At 35.6% G+C, this 20855-nt stretch overlaps 2 protein-coding genes across 5 annotated transcripts; both read left to right on the plus strand.

The window, feature by feature from the left end:
* On the plus strand, positions 676-7140 carry LOC109715453 (methionine aminopeptidase 1B, chloroplastic-like). 3 transcript variants are annotated; one of them, XM_020240452.1, is made up of 12 exons: positions 676-934; positions 1476-1554; positions 1716-1953; positions 2309-2470; positions 2572-2613; positions 2776-2847; positions 3229-3308; positions 3501-3598; positions 4277-4324; positions 4500-4574; positions 6433-6664; positions 6751-7140. In XM_020240452.1, exons 1-11 carry the CDS (start codon positions 820-822, stop codon positions 6501-6503), a joined length of 1080 nt encoding a protein of 359 aa, XP_020096041.1. In that variant the 5' UTR covers positions 676-819; the 3' UTR covers positions 6504-6664; positions 6751-7140. The 3 variants fall into 3 exon arrangements, with proteins under 3 accessions (XP_020096041.1, XP_020096042.1, XP_020096040.1); XM_020240451.1 differs by lacking the exons at positions 6433-6664; positions 6751-7140 and adding an exon at positions 4894-5281 and having other exon boundaries at positions 677-934; positions 4500-4807; XM_020240453.1 differs by lacking the exons at positions 4277-4324; positions 6433-6664; positions 6751-7140 and adding an exon at positions 4894-5281 and having other exon boundaries at positions 4500-4807.
* On the plus strand, positions 7959-13310 carry LOC109715452 (glucan endo-1,3-beta-glucosidase 1-like). Of its 2 annotated transcripts, XR_002217600.1 has the most exons (5): positions 7959-8428; positions 8524-9834; positions 10921-11131; positions 11387-11414; positions 12843-12957. XR_002217600.1 is itself a non-coding variant. In XM_020240450.1 (4 exons), the coding sequence occupies exons 1-4, from the start codon at positions 8362-8364 to the stop codon at positions 12997-12999; spliced, it is 1563 nt and encodes a 520-aa protein (XP_020096039.1). In that variant the 5' UTR covers positions 7983-8361; the 3' UTR covers positions 13000-13310. The 2 variants fall into 2 exon arrangements, 1 of the variants encoding a protein (XP_020096039.1); XM_020240450.1 differs by lacking the exon at positions 10921-11131 and having other exon boundaries at positions 7983-8428; positions 12843-13310.

Genomic DNA, 20855 nt, shown 5'->3' on the forward strand with positions numbered 1-20855 from the left:
GATATTGGGACTTTCGAATCGATGATCAGCTCTATTAAACTTGATCTAGAGTATTTGAAGTACGTATGCGATTTTTAGATATCATTTACCTAGTGATTGAAAGAGCTTAAAATTAACGGTTGAAAATAAAAATCTTATAAAATCTGATGATACGACATTAAAATTTTAGATCAAAAATATTGATCTTGTTTTATATAGTATACAAAATTTTCTATCAAAATTTTACGTGATTTAGATATTTCTACATCATTAAAATAAATTAATAATATTTTAAATGCTAATTTAGAAATTAAAATTAGGAGCAATATAAAATGGGAGTCGAGTTACGGCGCAATGATACTCTGAATTAGGCCATAACTCACTTGCACAACAATAAAGCCCATAAACTTGTTTTGGGCCAAACTTGGGCTTGATGTAATTGGACCCTAACGGGGCCCAGTTTATAAATATCGAGAAAATATTAAATATTATTATTTATGATAATTTTTTTTTTCAATGTAAAAAAACAAGAGATTTTTTTACTACCGTCGAATTTAGCGACTATTTTATTCGTAAATTATTTATATACTGTGTAAATTAGGTACAAATTTTTTATTTAGATTTTTAATTAATTAAATGTCGTTGGTTTTGAGTTTTCGTAAATACAATAATTTCTCCAAAATTTCTTCTTTTTTTTTAAAAAAAAATCTCACGTCCGTTGCACGTGCTCATCTCCTCTCTCTCCCCTCTCTAAAACCCTAGCGAAGGACACCAAAAATTAAGCAAAAAAGGAGGGAAAAAGAGGGAAAAAAAAGCGAAAATTGCCACATCTTCGTCCCCATGATCGGATTGAGCTCGCTATCACCTCGCTCTCCCTCCTCCTTCCTCGGAGCCTCTCATGAGGAGCATTTCCTCGTTGGGCGACCCCTCAAGAGCTCGCTCTCCACTAGCGAAGGTAATGGCGCCTCAGTTCAAACCCTAGCTTTTGGTTCTACTTTTACTGTGGACGTGGGGTGTTGTGGATGGGAACATGTTGGTTTTTGCCTCTTTGGTGATTTTACTAAGTAATTATCTCGTTCCTTTTTGAAGTAGGATTGAAACGTGTAATTGTTGGCCAAAGTGGTTGATTTGTCATATGTTTGGGGATAGGGAGAATATTTTTATGGTGAATTGTTTGAAATTTTAGGAATCGGCGAGTAGAAAGAAAAAAATTTATCATAAAATAAGCATTTTACCCTGTGTTAACTATGAGTTAACTTCAAATTTTTAGAATTTGTTCAAGGTCATCTAATAAAGTGCAGTGTATATGAAAGTTTTGGATATTGTGATACAATATTATATTTGCAGTGCGTTGATTAAGCCATTTATGCAATTTTATGTCGAATGGTCTTGATCGTGTTCTTTGGTGATTCCAATGGTGGTATTATTCCGTGACTTATTTTTAGGAGCAGAGTATCTGCTACCCCTATGTTAATTTAATTTATTTTTGCATTTAGGGAAAGCAATCGTACAAAAGCGATGTGTCATTTTATCAAGTAAACTATCGGCATTGGAAGAAGCCATGCGTGTACGGAGGTATGCATTTGTGGCACAGTTTCAGTTTCGGTGGGCGTTTGCTTACTCTTTTGTTCTGAGGTCCTGCTGTTGGGGACAATAATAGGTCTATTGGATATTTGCTGTGATATTGATGTTGCTGCAACTTGATGCTGCTAGCTAATTTTGTTATGCAATCAAAGGTTACGGGAGCTTCAAAATTCAGTTAAAATAAGGAAGAGGCCACCTTTGAGGCGTGGAAAGGTTTCTGGACCACTTGTTGTGCCAGAACACATTCCAAGGCCGTCATATGTGGGTTCAAACGAGATGCCAGAACTCTTTGGAGAGCATCAGATACATGATGCTGAAGGAATTGCTGGCATGAGAGCTGCCTGTGAGCTTGCTGCTCGCGTTTTGGACTTTGCAGGAACATTAGTTAGGGTGAGAATTTAACTTGCTATTTCAGACTCTGTTTTTGTGACTACTAGCTTAGTTTATTGTTAAACAGTTTTAACACTTATCTCAGCCGTGATTTATGGTTCTCTTTTCCATTCTTGTGTGACTGTGAGGATAAGTTGAATCTGTTTTCTATTACATCCCTACTGGATGGTCATCCAACTGGATGTATTACTCTGTGCTCTATACAAAATGTTCTCTAGTTATTATTACTTATTAAAATAAGCAGGATTGCGCTTATTATTCAAACTATTCTTTTGTGATAAGCCCGTCTTGTTTATCTTCTCTTCATGCAATTTTCACGTTGTTTTGTGTATTCTCTGATGCCTATTTGTATCAGCCATCCATCACAACAAATGAAATTGATAAAGCAGTGCACAATATGATCACTGAGGCCGGTGCTTATCCTTCTCCTCTTGGATATGGCGGATTTCCAAAAAGTGTATGTACATCAGTTAATGAGTGTGTTTGTCATGGAGTACCTGATTCTCGCCAGCTGCAGGTTTTGTAAGAAGCCATTTTTCTTCTGCGTTCTACACGCGCTTTTTGTTTAATGTAATGATGTCAAATTGTCTTGGACTAACTTATCTCCCTCCCCTGCAGAATGGAGACATAGTAAATATTGATGTGACTGTTTTCTTGAATGTATGTTGTTTAATTTTTCCTTACTTTTTCCCTAAAAGCATCATTATATCCCCTATTTTTTTCTAAGTTTAATTATTTCTTAGACATAGTAAATGTCATTTGTCATGCAGCTTTTTTTAACTGATCACATTCTGAAATAAATTGCTCTTGATTTGTCTCCAGGGCTATCATGGGGACACTTCAAAGACTTTTCTCTGTGGCGATGTCAACGAACCAGTAAAACGGCTTGTGAAGGTAACTTAATCTATTACTTGTTCAGTGTCACTGATTTACAACTGATGTATAGAACAATTTCGTATTCTATTTGCGATGCCTGCCTAAATTAAATTTGCTTCCGCCAAATCCATTTTAGATCCTGTGACAATTGCTAGTAGGTTGTCTTTTGTTAAATGTCACAGATGTTTGTCGCATGCATCTGAAAAGAGTGACCTCTTATATTGTTGTTTCAGGAGATGTGGAAATGTAGTGGTTTCTTAAACGTTTTGTACCTTAACATCACATTTTAACATTTCTTCTGACAGCAGCTTTATGTAAAAATCTAGCCTGGATAGAAAATTCTATATATAACATGAGACAAAACAGTAAGTTTCTCTATGTTATCATGTCCTTGATCAGGTAACTGAAGAATGCTTGGAAAGGGCCATCTCTGTCTGCAAGGATGGAGCTACCTTTAAAAAGATTGGGAAGAGAATTAGGTAATCTTATACCTGCGATCATGTTAGCTATGATCTATAATGATCTTTATTTAGGATAACTAGTGATTAGGGAGCTGTAGTCTTGTTGCACTAAATGTCACCATCTAACCATCTATTTCACAGTACGAAAAAGAGTTGGAAATTTTACGAGATACATTTGTTTCCTAATCTTTTCTTAAAAAATTATCCTAGTGAGCATGCTGAAAAATTTGGCTATGGAGTGGTGGAACGTTTTGTCGGGCATGGTATTGGGACTGTTTTTCACTCTGAGCCTCTTATATTACATCACCGTGAGTATTCCTCTTTCATAATTCCCCGGTAGTTCTTATAGAAATGTGAATGCTTGTAATATGAGTGCAGAGTTGAATTAGTTACAGCCAATAATGAGAGCTGTCCAATTTCCTATGGTAAGATAATGAGTTTATTTTTTCTTTTCTTTTCTTTGCATTCGCAAATTATGCTTAGAGAATAAAGCAATTCACTGTTATAAACAGTAACAAAGGATAGGCCATAAATTATTGATTGATCCAGATGGAAATGTTGAATCTTTGTTCATACTATCACCTGATTAGATGGGTTCAAAGTAAACACCTCTTGAGAATCTCTTTTGGGATCAAATCCATACATTTGAGATAATAAATGCTCTATTCTTATGAAATATGCAGTGGGTATTCTTTTTCTTTTTCTTTTTTTTATGGTTCTAGCAATTCTACGGATATAGCTGATTCAGTCTATCAGATTCATAAGAAGGTCATATACTTCTCTGAGCTCACTGTGCAGCTGGAACTTTTACCATTCCTTGTTGGGCCTTTATGTGATATCCATGATCTTTATTTTCTAGTGTTAGATGTCAAAGTTACTATGACTTAATTGTTCCCTGTTCTTTTAAGTTGGAAAAGTTTATATTTTACGTTATAGTATTTAGTCTACAATTGAATTTCCATTCTAATTGGTTGCTTGTTTCATAGGTAATGATAAATCTGGCCGAATGGTTGAAGGCCAAACATTTACCATCGGTAGGCACTTTATATTATATCCTGTGTGCCGAATATTTGATCTTTTGTAACGTCACCTCTCAGATGGAGTAGTTTCGTTTTCTTAAGTGTCTGACTGAAATTAAATTGATTATATATCTATATTTATTCCAATAGATTGCATTTAATGATTGTTCAAGCGGATAAAATTATGCAGAACCTATTCTTACGATGGGGAGCATTGAATGTGTGACATGGGAGGATGGCTGGACAACTGTGACAGCTGATGGGGGTAGAGCTGCACAATTTGAGCATACCATACTTATCACAAGGACTGGCGCAGAAATTTTGACAAAGTTTTGAGATATACCTACAGTTAAATGCAACAAAGGAATATCTTCAATTTTATGAATTTTGAGAATTGGAATTCATCCAAAACCCATGGAGCGAGGCAACAACTACATGTATCTTGTTGTTTTGATGGAAATTTACTTATGTAGCTATTTCTCTTTCCTCTTCGCGGAAGTAAGTATCTGCACGATTGTAATCACCCTTTTCATTTTATTCATTTTTGCAAAATTTGATGCTTTTTTTTGTTTTTGTTTTTCCAGAGTTTAAGGTTAGATGTTCTGCTGGAGGAAGTTAGAAATTTTCGGCCATTATCTAGAAAAGAAACGTGGAGGCATCCACATTTTGTTTGTATTATTACATGTATCTTCTCTGGATGGGTAGTAGATTGTGAAAAACTGTGTTCTTATTGATGAATGATGATCAACTTAAACTCTCTTTAATCCCAAAACTTTGAATGTAAAGGTATATTCGACAAACATTAGCTGTCTCATTTTGACAAACATTAGCTCCTATTTCATCTTTATTTCCACAAATGCTTTCCCTTTCTATATTATATTTGAATGTAAAGGTATATTCGACTCAACGCTATCGTCTTTCTCATGTACCATATTTTGTGTTTGTAATCTAGAATACTGTTTGTGGCTTAAACAGGCTGCTCGAGCTTGGTTTGAGAAATTGTGTTGCTCCGTCAATTTGCATATTTCGGACTCTTGAGTTTGTTTTGCGCAGCTGCGTGTTTGGAACAGAGAGAGTGGATGGTCGAACTGAGCAGGAATACAATGTTTGTATTGCTGATGTGGTATCTCAATCAATCAAAAAGTTCGCCTGTGGTTTACCTATTTCATCATAGTTTTTTTAAAAAAGTATTTTTGTTAGACATTTTTTTTCCTCAAAATAAGAGATATGACAGACTGTAAATAAAAAAAAAATGGTGTAATGCATGTCGGAAGCAGACGTCCCTGTAATTTGCGGTGTGCAAAGTTCTGTCAGAGCTCACAGCTCGGCCTCCGACCCAGCCAATTTCTTCGAGCCCAAGCATACATCCATCGCCTGCAATGCTGACACACTACTGGGCCTCAAATGTCACACCAACGCTAGCGATATATCACCCACATGCTTGAGCGGAGAGCACTTCTTTCCGCCACAGTGGCCAAAAATGTCAACTTTGTAAACCGGAGGCCACGCATTCACGCTGCGACGACTGATCGCTACGCGCGAACCTCCACGCGCTCGTCCTCACGGGCATTTTGGTCATTTCACAGCAGAATCTTCCCCTGCACCTGCACTTGATAAACTATGTAATTATAAAACAAGCATTAGGCAACTTTCCCTTGGTCCGTTTCCTCAAAAACATTATCATGATTATTCTTATAATAATAATAATAATAATAATAATAATAATTACTATAAATTTGCTCATCATTAGTATGCTTTCTCTTGCTTTTGCTAGTATATCCCCTTTTCTCATTCAATAAATTAAGCCGAATCGTATTTTGTACCTGGTCTTTCAATTCACTTATTACCACCCTAGCAGCTAAGCTAGAATTGATACTAAAATAGCTTGAAGTGAAAGGGTCAAACATACCAACATGTTGTTAACTTGTTATTATTATTTTTTTCCAAAACGAAGAACGTGTACATGTCTATAATAATTTACCATAGAAAGAACGGAGTAGTAGCAGAAGAATGAAAAAAATCGCGCAACTTCCACAGTGGAACTCACAAGTCACAACANACGATGGGGAGCATTGAATGTGTGACATGGGAGGATGGCTGGACAACTGTGACAGCTGATGGGGGTAGAGCTGCACAATTTGAGCATACCATACTTATCACAAGGACTGGCGCAGAAATTTTGACAAAGTTTTGAGATATACCTACAGTTAAATGCAACAAAGGAATATCTTCAATTTTATGAATTTTGAGAATTGGAATTCATCCAAAACCCATGGAGCGAGGCAACAACTACATGTATCTTGTTGTTTTGATGGAAATTTACTTATTAGCTATCTCTCTTCCCTCTTCGCGGAAGTAAGTATCTGCACGATTGTAATTACCCTTTTCATTTTATTCATTTTTGCAAAATTTGATGCTTTTTTTTGTTTTTGTTTTTCCAGAGTTTAAGGTTAAGATGTTCTGCTGGAGGAAGTTAGAAATTTTCAGCGATTATCTAGAAAAGAAACGTGGAGGCATCCACATTTTGTTTATATCATTGCATGCATCTTCTCTGGATGGGTAGTAGATTGTGGAAAACTGTGTTCTTATTGATGAATGATGATCAACTTAAACTCTCTTTAATCCCAAAACTTTGAATGTAAAGGTATATTCGACAAACATTAGCTGTCTCATTTTGACAAACATTAGCTCCTCTTTTCATCTTTATTTCCACAAATGCTTTCCCTTTCTATATTATATTTGAATGTAAAGGTATATTCGACTCAACGCTATCGTCTTTCTCATGTACCATATTTTGTGTTTGTATTCTAGAATACTGCTTGTGGCTTAAACAGGCTGCTCGAGCTTGTTTTGAGAAATTGTGTTGCTCCGTCAATTTGCATATTTCGGACTCTTGAGTTTGTTTTGCGCAGCTGCGTGTTTGGAACAGAGAGAGTGGATGGTCGAACTGAGCAGCCCTCGCAAACTCGAAAAATTCTAGAATACAATGCTTATATTGCTGATGTGGTACCTCCAATCAATCAAAAAGTTCATCTGTGGTTTACTTATTTCATCGTAGTTTTTTTAAAAAAGTATTTTTGTTAGACTTTTTTTTTCCTCAAAATAAGAGATATGACAGACTGGAAATAAAAAAAAATGGTGTAATGCATGTCGGAAGCAGACGTCCCTGTAATTTGGACAGAACTCACAGCTCGGCCTCCGACCCAGCCAATTTCTTCGAGCCCTAGCATACATCCATCGCCTGCAATGCTGACACACTACTGGGCCTCACATGTCACACCAACGCTAGCGATATATCACCCACATGCTTGAGCGGAGAGCACTTCTTTCCGCCACAGTGGCCAAAAATGTCAACTTTGTAAACCGGAGGCCACGCATTCACGCTGCGACGACTGATCGCTACGCGCGAACCTCCACGCGCTCATCCTCACGGGCATTTTGGTCATTTCACAGCAGAATCTTCCCCTGCACCTGCACTTGATAAACTGTGTAATTATAAAACAAGCATTAGGCAACTTTCCCTTGGTCCGTTTCCTCAAAAACATTATCCTGATTATTCTTATAATAATAATAATAATAATAATAACAATAATTACTATTAATTTGCTCATCATTAGTATGCTTTCTCTTGCTTTTGCTAGTATATCCCCTTTTCTCATTCAATAAATTAAGCCGAATCGTATTTTGTACCTGGTCTTTCAATTCACTTATTACCACCCTAGCAGCTTAAGCTAGAATTGATACTAAAATAGCTTGAAGTGAAAGGGTCAAACATACCAACATGTTGTTAACTTGTTATTATTATTTTTTTCCAAAACGAAGAACGTGTACATGCGTCTATAATAATTTACCATAGAAAGAACGGAGTAGTAGCAGAAGAATGAAAAAAATCGCTCAACTTCCACAGTGGAACTCACAAGTCACAACACCCAAGTACTAAAAAGCTCTCCCCAAAGCATAATGATAAGAATAATAACAAAAGCGCGGAGCTGAGTAAAACCAACACGACGAACACCAAACACCAAAGAAACCCCCCCCCCCTCTTTCCCTCCATGGGCCATTACCATCCCACCCTCCCTCTTCTCCTTCTCCTCCTCCTCCTCTTTCCTCCACCCTCCGGTGAGTACATAATAATACACTTAATTCTCACCCCCATTAATTAATTTCCATGCGATCACCACATCATTCATTCATGCATTATTAATTAACAACAGCATTAGCAGCAGGAGGAGGATCGACGTCGGATTCGGATTCGGATTCTGCGGCGTTCGTGGGGGTGAGCATCGGGACGGCGGCGTCGGGCGTGCTGTCGGCGCGGGACCTGGCGGCGTTCCTGGTGCGGGAGCGGATAACGCACGTCCGGCTGTACGACGCGGACGCGGGGCTGCTGTCGGCGCTGGCGGGGACGGGGGTGCGCGTGGTGGTGGGCGTGCCGAACTCGCACCTGCTGGCCCTGGCCGCGTCCCCGGCGTCGGCGCTGTCGTGGCTGCAGCTCCGGGTGCTGCCCTTCCTCCCCGCCACCCTCGTCTCCCACCTCGCCCTCGGCGACGACCTCCCCATCTCCGCCCCCTCCCTCCTCCCCCTCCTCCCCCCCGCGCTCTCCGCCCTCTCCGCCGCGCTCTCCTCCCTCAACCTCTCCCGCCCCATCAAGCTCTCCGCCCCGCTCCCCTTCTCCGCCCTCGTCCTCGACCCCTTCCCCCCCTCCCAGGCCTCCTTCAACCGCTCCCTCGTCCCCTCCCTCGTCCTCCCCCTCCTCGGCTTTCTCTCGAACACCTCGTCGCCGCTCATGGTCGACCTCTACCCCTACTACGCCCTGACGGAGAGCCGCGGCGCCATCCCCCTCGACAACGCCCTCTTCCGCCCCCTCCCCCCGGCCCGCGAGGAGGTCGACCCCAACACCCTCCTCCACTACACCAACGTCTACGACGCCATGGTCGACGCCCTCTACTTCGCCATGCGCGACCTCAACTTCTCCGACGTCCAGATCCTCGTCACCGAGACCGGCTGGCCCTCCTACGGCGACCCCCGAACCGAGCCCTTCGCCACCCGGGACAACGCGGACTCCTACAACTCCAACCTCATCAAGCACGTGCTCGCGCGCTCGGGCACGCCGCTGCGCCCGGAGTACACCCCCGGGGTCTTCATCTACGAACTGTTCGACGAGGACCTGCGCCCGGGCCCGGCGTCGGAGGCCAATTGGGGCCTCTTCTACGGCAACGGCACGCCCGTGTACCTGCTGCACGTGGACGGGGCCGGGGGGTTCTTGGCCAACGACACGACGGAGCGCACCTACTGCGTGGCGGCGGAGGGCGCCGACGAGAAGGCGCTGCAGGCCGCGCTCGACTGGGCGTGCGGCCCCGGGCGCAGCAATTGCTCGGAAATTCAGCCCGGCGAGAGCTGCTACGATCCCAACGACGTGCGCAGCCACGCCTCCTACGCCTTCGACAGTTACTACCAGATGCACGGGAAGGCCACCGGGGATTGCTACTTCCAGGGCGCCGCCATGCTCACCACCTCAGACCCTAGTGAGTTTTCTTATCGGCGCATCATGCAATCTCGACTTCTAATCTGTTCTGATCTTGAGTTGTTCTAGTTAGTTGATTGAAATATTAGTTTAAATTCGAATCGACTGTATTATCAAAACCAGCTGCAAAATTGTTGAAGTTACGTTTGCTGAAAATGGATTAGAACTAGTGATGAATCACTCAACTCAGAAACAAAAATGGCTGTAGGTGAACATTCTTTTTACACAATTTGGATTATAGGTAGTTGTTAGGAGTGAGGTTGCTATCTTTTGATGGTGGAATGGGGGGAAAAGGGGTTGAATTAGGCTTATTGTCTTTGGTGTGGGTGGTGAGTGGGGAGTTGATTGGTACATTTTGGGGGAAAGAGATGTACATGTGAGTTTGAGAAGGGAGGGAGGGAGGGAAATGGGAATAGAGTAGGGTGAGCTGGATCCTGGTAGTAAAATTTGTTTGTTAGCCTGGGAAAGGTTCATGAGGGACTGCTTTGAGTGCTCAGGACATGGATGTTTGATTGAGGTTATGTGTTGGACTTTTCCTTGCTTTAGACCCAAAATTGTGTTCTTTTCTCTTTCCTCTCTCCTTTTGTCCCCCGGTGTCACATCAATGGCTCCATTGTGGTGGGTGAAATGGCATGATAGAATTTGGTGTAGGACGGGGGCGGATTCGGGGCGGAGCAGCCACGCTTGCACCATAGCCTTCCTGTGAAGGAAAATGGGTCCCGCACTTAATCATGGCACCCCTCGGAACATTAAGCCCGTATCGTTTCAAACCTCGTTGGAGATTTCCCACCGTGTTTGCGAGATTCCATCGTGTCTCCACCCGGTCACCCCGCCGTCCCTGCCTCTGTCTAAAACCTGCATAGCCCGCCTACAACCATCAAACTTATATCCAGTTGTTATAACTTATTTACCATTTTGAAGTACATGGACTGTATACCAAATTGATATAAGGCAGGTGAGGTTTGGCACTTCTCAAACCTCATCCGAATATGATAGGAACGTGCTTGGATATGTTAGCAGAGTATAGCATTAGTAGTAGCAAATTGGAGTGAAGCATTTTTAGCGACTGAAAGATATCTCTTGTCAGGTTGCCAACACTGTTAAATTACTTAGGCTATGCATATGGATATGGTATACAGCCACTCCAGGAGTATTATGATATTACCTGCATAAGGATGGCGACAACAGCTCATAGAAATGTGTACTAAGAGGAGAGGTGGTTATTGCGAGCGCACCTATAGGGCTTCACGGTTGCAGTTATAGGAGCCTCTGAGACCAAATTAGTCCCACATCAGAAGGTAATGCAAATATGGCTGATATAATTAGTAACTGTGTTTAAATATTTTGATCTACTTGTTTGACAGACCATTTCATTTAAGTTTCAGCACAGGTAATTTAGTTAGCCTTTATGGATGGACCTTAAAACCTATGTTAAATTCAATTTGTATTTCGACTTTTTTCTTAATAGTTTTTGTGTGTGTGTGTGTGTTATAGTGTTGGCTTGTTACCTGCTAGATTCCTGTCTAACAAATGCATTGGCTTTTGCGTTGCAGGTCATGGGAACTGCATCTTTCCAGGAAGGTAACAATCCTCTTTCCTTTTCTGTCCTTATTCTTTACCTACTGAAGTCGCCTCTTTCGTCTTCATCTTACATTTTTGTCTGCCTCTGCTTGCTGCTTACATTATGGTAATTATATGGAGGTGAAAAGAGTAACATGGCCTAAAAGAGGTTGATTCAATTTATAGATAGTTTATTCGGGAACGTCAGATCACTGAATTCTTTGGGTTGATCTAATTTTGAATTTACTAAACAATTAGTTTGCCGAACAGGTCAGGTTAGGTCTTCTAGCTAGAAGCTTACACATTCTCCTGATCTACCGAACTTCTTAGTTGTTCATTAGTCATAATACATGCGCTATTGATCCAGTCTCATCTTCAGGCATGGTTAGCCGATCATGATATTAATTATATGGTTTACCAAGCAGGAGAGTTTCTAGTATCTCCTGACTTGTCCAATGTGGTAGCTCTCCTACTCACTAGCAAGATTGTAGAAATCCTTGCCAGATTGACTTTGTGGTAGAATAGAACATAAATTTATGAAAGCTATATAATGTAAGTTGGTATATATGCTAGAGCAAAACTATTTGTCAAGCTGATTTATTTGTATATTTGAATTGTTCAGTTTGAAACTTAGGACAAATTGAATTTCTTAACTTTATAATTCTTAAGACCACTACATACACATAACTCGAAGAAAGTTTGATGTGGTAAATATAAAGATATATAAACACCATTCTTTAATAGTTGGGAAAACTTCAAAAACCCCCCCTGTGGTTTCGTGCATTCTCACTTTGCTACCCTGTGGTTTAAAACGTATCAATTTATCCCCCTGTGGTTTCATTTTTATCTTTTCGGAAGCTTTTTCGTTAATATTTCGTTAAATTATATACAAAAAACTTCAGATAACCATCTATATTTATCGAATAGTCACTTTAGTATCATTTAATTTTAACTTTGTCACTGATTTTAAAAAAAAAAAATAATAAAATTGATAACAAAAAGATAAAAACGAAACCACAGGAGGGCAAATTGATACGTTTTAAATCACAGGGTAGCAAAGTGAGAATGCACGAAACCACAGGGGGGGTTTTTGAAGTTTTCCCTCAATAGTTTAATCTTTTAAAGTACAACGATTGTTTCATGTAGTATCAGAGCAGGAGGTTAGCATTTTTAATTTTTTTTCATTTAATTTAAGTTCACACCATAAGTCTTGCATTGTCGCCCCTAAAGTTTCGAGTCCAGACATGACCGTTCTCTATTAGTTTAAGTTTTTAAATTGCAACGGTTGTTTCACAAACTAATTATAAAAATACTGTGTAGGTTTGTTAGTACCTTCCCTGTGTGACATTGTTTTCACGAATCTATTCTAAATTTTCAATGTTATTCTAAATTTTCTCTTTTTTCATTTCTGTCTTTTATTTTCCCCCTTAATAAACTTTACTCATGCAGTGAGCTGATGAGCAATTTTACAAAAGGGAGTGGTGTGAATACCACAACAGTTAGCAAAGCTGAGGAATCCATCACTATATTGAGACTAAGAAAAGGAAGGGGAATAAGCCTCCACATGATCCCCATTTTGTTGAGCATCTTGGTGGGTTTGCTATGACCACTTTCAACTTTTTTGACCTAACCAAAAAAATTAAAAATTAAAAAATTAAAAAAAAAGCAGCTAGAGGATGGGGATGTAGTGGGGTTTCATATTTTATCAATCACAATAATAATAATAATAATAATAATAATAGTAATGGGGGTTCATAAGGGAAGAGGCAAATGTAATTTTGGTTTTTTTCTCTTCACCAATCTTGTAAAAAGGCTCAAAATGTGTATCTTCCTTCATTCCTTTTCCATTGTATTCATTTTTTCCCCAATGAAAATATATATAGAGCTGAGGCATAATGTTAGAATCACAGTGCTTAATCCTAATGTGGATAATTGAAAATATTCTTTATTAAAATTCACCTGATTTTGATTGTTTTAGTTAAAACAAGTCATCTTTCTATATTCATCTCAAGTAATTATCATTTATTAAACGGCCTAAACCGTCGACTTATTAGCATTAATTAGATTAAAATTAACCTAAGATGATACACATAAAATTTGCATTGTATTTATTTTTCCTATAGATTTATTTGATCAACTTATTGAAATCTAATGGGCCGTTACTAACTCTTACAGCCCATTAGGCCCATAAGTTGAAAATGTTTTTTTTTTCACAGCCCACACCACCACAAAAGCCGCAATTTTACAACCACCGCACAGGGGATAACTTATAATAATATTAACTCTATAAATTTAGAATAATAAAACGTATAAAGTTATTAATATTTTTTCGAAAATTTTACTGAAATAATACTCAAGGAGAAGCTCCGGTGGGATCAAGCAGGTCTTAAATTTTCGCGCACTATAGTATAGAGACATAATAAATGCTTGGTATAGATATAGGACTAATGAGAAATGCCCCCAACAAGTTGAGAGGATTTAAATTCGCATCCCCCATGTGCAACACAGCAGGAGCAGCACCTGCTTTATTATGAGAGAGAGAGAGAGAGAGAGAGAGAGAAAAATAAGGGCATTTGAAAAGTGTCGGCAAGGGATGCTTCTTGTGTTTTCTTTATTTTTATTATTATTTTTTTTTTGGGGATTTGGGGTTGGGGAATTTGTTTTTTGCTTTGGAATTTTCTTCTGCAGTGTGCAGTTCAGTTCATATAAAGAGATTGGTGGTTGTTGGTAGGCAACATTAGGACACTTCTGCAGCTCCCCATCCCCCGTGACTGATGATGCCCTATGGGATCCAGCTATGATGACATGAGTTCAATCTCTCTCTCTCTCTCTCTCTCTCTAGCGAACATATATAAGGTTCTCTCTCTCTCCTCAGATAAAATACAAACAGCTAAAAACAGTACAACATATACCCAAATTTTAAATCTTAAATTCTAAACTCTAAACCCTAAGGCCCCGTTTGGTTCGGGGGATAAGCGGGGATAACAAAAGTTATCCCCGCTATTCCGCCAAACGGGATCATTTTTTACCGGGATATTTTATCCCGGTCAAAGCTTGCTATTCCCGGTTATCCCGGAATAGCAAGCTTTTTACTATTCCACCATTTTGGTGGAATAGTGCTATTCCAATGCTTAATTTCAAACTTAATTAAAATTATAAAATGAATTAAAACTAAATTATATAAATATAATATTTTATATATTATAATACATTATTTTTATTATAAAATTATTAATTGTACTATATTAATACATATTATTTATATTTAAATATTATAATAAAATTTATAATAAATTATATTTAAGTATTATAATAAATTCTTTTTATTAAATTTAAGTTTAAGTAGAATTTTTAAAAAAATCTATAAATTTATTATAATAAATTATTTTTATTAATTGTTCCCACCCCTATTCTTATTTTAAAAATTTAAAAATTAAAATTTTAAATTTTTAAAATTTATAATTTATAATCTCAAAATTAAAGTTTATAATTTTAAATTATAAATTATAAATTATAAATTTTAATTTTGATATTTTAATTTTGAAATTTAAAATTTGATATTTTATATTTTTTAAATTTAAATTTGATCTTAAATTTAAAGTTTAAAATTTAAAATTTTGAATATAAAATTTCAGATTTTAAATTTTAAATTTTAATTTCAAATTTTTGAAATTTAAAAGTTAAAATTTTAAATTTTAAAATATAAATATAAAATATAAAAAATCTAATTCTAATATAAAGAAAGAGATAATATTATTAATTTTTATTTATAACTATCCACTTTAATTCTTATTCCATCTTACCTAACCAAACGTTATTTTTCTTATTCCCAGAAATAACCTAATTTTCATCCAAACGTAAAATTGATCTAATCCCCGTTTGTACCTCAATTTATACCTATTTCTGGAATACCCACTTTTTGCTTATCCCCGAACCAAACGATACCTAAATAGTTTTGTTCATCTACTGCAATTGCAGCTGTGGAAGCTCGATTTGTGAAAGAAGCCGTAAGTTTTTTATTTTTGCTAAATTATAGAAAATTTTTCTATCAAAATTTAATTTTTTATTTTTCCTTTCTGTCATTTAAAAACCTACATTTTATCTCCCTAAAAAATAAAAAATGTTCACATAAGGTACAGTGTTAATAGTATTGATAAAATGACCAAAATGCTCTCTCCCTCTTCCTCTCCTCTCCCAACCCTCCTTTATTTGTAGAAGGGTATTTTCAGTATAAAAAAAATATAATAATGGGATATAGACGGAACCCTAATAGAACACTGACAGCGACGTCCAAAGTTAATATTTTTTATTTTTTAGGAGGGCAAAGTGTAGATTTTTAAATAACAAGGAGGGTAAGTGAAATATCGGATTTTGATAGAAAGGTTTTCTATAATTTAGTATTTTTTTAGAGATGGATAACATGCTAAATTTAGCTAAAAATGTGAATCAATTAGAATTCGAACTTAAAGCCGCAGGTAGCAACCACCAAGCCTTTCACCACGTGCTGAAACAAGCCGTAAGTTAATGCTCGACCCTTGTGATATTGTACTTCGCACTTACGCTAAGCATGTTTAGATGAAGAAAGTTGTATATATATATTTTTTGAGAGAGATATGTAGCATGCTATCTGCTTCGTTTATTTTATTTAGAAATAAATTTAACTGAAAATGTGAATCAACTAGGATTCAAACTTGGAATTTCGGATACCAAACATCAAACTCTTTGCCACTTGCACTAGGAACGGTCGATAAAGCTGTATAAAATTATTCCTATATACTTTATATATATGTATTTATCTTTTTGGATAAATAGTGTGCTTCTCAATCTGTATTGGCTTAGCCCTTTTTTTTTTTTTTTTTTTTGAGAGAGAGAGAGATAGCTAGTACGCTATCCGCTTTGTTTATTTCATTTAAAAATAAACGAAGCTGAAAATGTAAATCAAATAGGATTCGAACTTGGGTTTCGGGTATCAACCACCAAGCCTTTGTCACTTACTCTAGGGATGGTCGGTGGCCAATTGTTGATACCTACATCCTTGTCCTTGATATTTGGAGTTTGATTTTTGCTCCTTTTGTCACCAAATAGGACTCGTGGCTTCTTTGTTTAAAAAAATTGTGTCGTTTAAAAAATTTATTTGTTTGCAATTGTTTATTTGATGGAAAGCCAATTGTTTCATAACTAGAATTCTTTCACACTGACTGTTTCTAAAGCAAATGGCAAAGGATTTGATGGTTGATACCTGAGATCCCGAGTTCGAATTCTAGTTGTTTTACATTTCCGGTTAAATTTATTTTCAAATAAAATAAACGAAGCTGGTAACGTGCTACCTATATCTCAAAAAAAAAAAAAATTCTTTCACTTTTTTTTACTGATCTTTTAATTTTTATATTTTTTCTTTCATAATTGACTTCACCACTGGCCAAAGCGAAGTCAATTGCTGTGCTCTTAAAATGTTGAGTTACAACTGAATTTAATGTACTACTTGCCAAACATTAAAAATAAATATTTATAGTTAGAAAATTACCTTACGATCCTCTCCACTTTTAGTAATACAATTAGTTCCATATATATATATATATATATGAGTCCGGTTATGATGCTTGTAAAAGTACCAAGCATTTGGTGCTTTGTAAATTTTTTATTGTTAGATCTTTACTTGATCATTTTTACCCGTTAGATTATATTATTCAACCAACACCCACTCAACCCTGGAGCCCCACATCATCCTAACCGCACATCCTTAATCAAGGGCTGAAATAAAACTTACAAACAGCAATGACTTGGTACTTTTAAAAGTAATAGGAGCTCAATTTATATATATATATATATATATATATATATATATATATATATATATATATATAATTGAGCTCCTATACTTTTAAAAGTCACAAGTCTTTGGTGCTTATTATATATATATTTAGTGCGTCTACTATACTTTCGAAAGTATCGGAACCTCCGTACTTGTAAGTTGTTTTTGATGATATATATATATATATATATATATATATATTATATATATATATATATTCCAAATCATTTTAGAATTCACAAAACTCATTAGATTAGTAAAAAAAGAAAAAAAAAAGGAAAAAATAATTAAAAATCTAAAATATACTCATAATATAAGAGTGCATACTTAGGCTTCGTTTGGAATTGCGAGAAAATTACGTTACGTGCAGTGAAAAATTACGATAGAAAAATATCATATTTGTTTCCGTACGTAATATTGCGTTTCACATATTACGAGAGTCGGTTATAACATATTTTCTGCAGTCCCACCGAAGAACGCAAAAACATATTGCTATATATTTTTTTCATTCAGATAGATCTCAATACCAATTACAAGAGTCCGTCGGTGCCTTTGAATGGGGTGCAATGTACAGCTAATATGCAAAAAGTTGTACCAAAGATACAATGTCGAAAACTTAAAAGTTGACTTGTTTTTTGTAATCTAGCTACGAAATCTATCAAATCTCTACTGTTTTAAATCAGATGGGACCGAGGCTTTAATTTGTTGGGTCTCTTTTTGGCCACTTCTATTTGTTAGTGCGAATGCAAACGCGCTTGAGCTCAAGCTCAAACTCATACTCAAGTTCGACTCATTTAATTTTAAAATATATATAAGTAGCGTATATTGGCTTAAACTAATTATCGAACACAAGTGTAAACTGTTGGTTTAACAAAAAAAAAAAAAATTAAAATTAAAATATATAGAATTATTGTTTGTTTGTTTTTTTATCCATTCAATATATACACTTCCTTTTCGAATTACTAGAATGTTACTGTGTTTTTCATAGTCAATTTAGAAACTAACATATATAGTAATGCTAGTTTAATTAGTTGTAGTTGATGCTATGATTACTTAACTAATATTACTTATGCACCGTTAGAATCCGGAAAACTCAATTTTATTTTCAGCATGAACGTACGAAAAGTGATTTTAGCGTAACAATGCTTGTTAGGACATATAAGATTCATCAAATCTGATCATAACAAGTAGATTTAATAAATTTATATGTCAATATCAAAATCGAGTTAATAACATCAATCGCTTGAAAATTTGAAATGTAAAACACCAAAATGGATTGGAGCCACCACTTGAGAAACAGGATTCAGTGTGGCAACCTCACCTTACATATATTCTCTCCCACTCCATCATCATGTGTTCTTTTATTTTTTCTAATTAAGTGTGTGAGGTTGATGATCTTTTTAACTGGATTTATGTCTCTAGATCTCTTGGTTGTTTTCCACTTATAAATAAGTGCATGGTCCCAAGATCCACAACTTAACATCCTATATATTATGAGCTTTTTAGTGCCTCATCCATTTTGTACCAAATCCAAATCCAATACATTATTGGATTATAGTTAATGTATAATTTGGATGTTTTATATATTTACATACCCTAACCTAAGCAAAATTACATAAAATGAAAATTAAGTTTGCAAAGGCATTTTTATAATTTTGAATAATCAACAAGATATATAGAAATCCAAAACTTTTCAAGGGCTTGTTTGGCGAGTTGGTGGTGTTTTCAGAAATAGTCATATTAGATATATTGTCGATCTGATTATTTATTAGTAAAAGAAAAAAACTCAAAAAAAAAATTTTACATAGAGTAACACATATATGTAAGAGTTTATAATATCTATCTAATTTTTGCTTTATCTGATAATTAAGGTTCAGTTTGATTCGGGAATAAAGCAAGGATAACTAAAATTATATCGAGATATTTTTGACCGAGATATCTTATCTCTATCAAATCTTGCTATTTTCGATTATTCTGAAATAGCTTGAAAAAATTATTCCACCATTTGGTAGAATGGTGCTGTTTCGAACTTTATTAAGGTTATGAATTGAGTATGGAGATATGATAAATTACATATTGTTGTAAATTATTTTTGTTATAAAAATTATTAATTATACTATATTAATACATATTATTTATAATTAAATATTATAATAAAATATTTTTATTAAGTATAAGATTGAGCAAAATTTGAGAAAAAATAAAATATAGTTATAATAAATTATTTATATTAAATCATATTTTATATTAAATTCAATCATTACTTTTTTTCACTATTCTCTATCATTCCTTAAAATTAAGCAAACACAATTTTAATTATTTCTAAAAATATTAGGATCAAGATTACAAATCAAACATGATTTTATTTAATCTGTGACTATATCCATTTAATAAGATTCTAGAAATAAAAAAAAAAAAAATTTACCCACTATGTTGGTTATTTTCGAACCAAACGGGGTGAAATTCTAAAAAAGTGAATACACATAGAAGGTTAAAAAGACCCTTTATTAAATAATCGTACCACCACTTATAATTCATGAGAGAGAATAAATATAAATATAATATTATATAATATTACACATATATTGAATAAATTAATGCACCGACAAGTGATTGGCCCCAGTAGTGTCATTGTTTTGCGGCTTTGTTCTTCGCATGTGAACTTAATTTGCATGTTGCTTTCATTAATCCCATGCAAATTATTTAATTCATATCCCTTCACATGTCTTGTTCTATTTTTCCATCTTAATATATAATAATAATTATTATTATTTTGTTATTATGCAATTTCTATCCATTAATTTTGGTATAATATAATCTGCAAACTTCCTAATTTCTTTGTGAAAATTACCATTTTTACGAATAAATATTTCCATCAATTTTCGTTTCATATCATGGTTAATATATATATATATATATATATATATATATGGAAAAACTTCAAAAACCCCCCTTGTGGTTTCAATTTTTTTCACTTTAATACCCTGTGGTTTAAAATGTATCAAGTTAGTACCCTGTGGTTTCTCACTTTATCACTTTAGTACCCTGTGGTTTAAAGTGTATCAAGTTAGTACCCTGTGGTTTTTGCACTTATCACTTTAGTATTCTGTGTTTTAATTTTGTATCAGTTAGTACCCTGTGGTTTTTTAAACCATAAGGTAACTAAAGTGATAAAGTGTGAATCACAGGGTACTAAAGTGATAAGTGCAAAACCACATGGTACTAACTTGATACACTTTAATCACAGGGTACTAAAGTGATAAGTGAGAAACCACAGGGTATACTTGATACACTTTAACCACAGGGTATTAAATGAAAAAGTGTGAAAACCACAGGGGGTTTTTGAAGTTTTCCCTATATAATATATATATATATAATAATATATATATATATTAATATTTAATATAATAATATATAATATATATATATATACAATATTTTCATCAAGCTTTAATTTCTTTATGTTCCTTGTATTTTTTTCAAAAATCACATTAAAAAATTATATAAATAAATATCCCAACCATATTGTACTAGGATAAATGATCAACATGCATCAACAAGAGAGATTGCTACATTCCAATCTAGGCTATTTTCTTTAAGGGGACCATCACATGATATAATTTAAAATATTTGGCATTTCGTTCCAATAT

Source organism: Ananas comosus, linkage group 9 (assembly GCF_001540865.1).
Source record: "Ananas comosus cultivar F153 linkage group 9, ASM154086v1, whole genome shotgun sequence".
NCBI classification, from domain to species: domain Eukaryota; kingdom Viridiplantae; phylum Streptophyta; class Magnoliopsida; order Poales; family Bromeliaceae; genus Ananas; species Ananas comosus.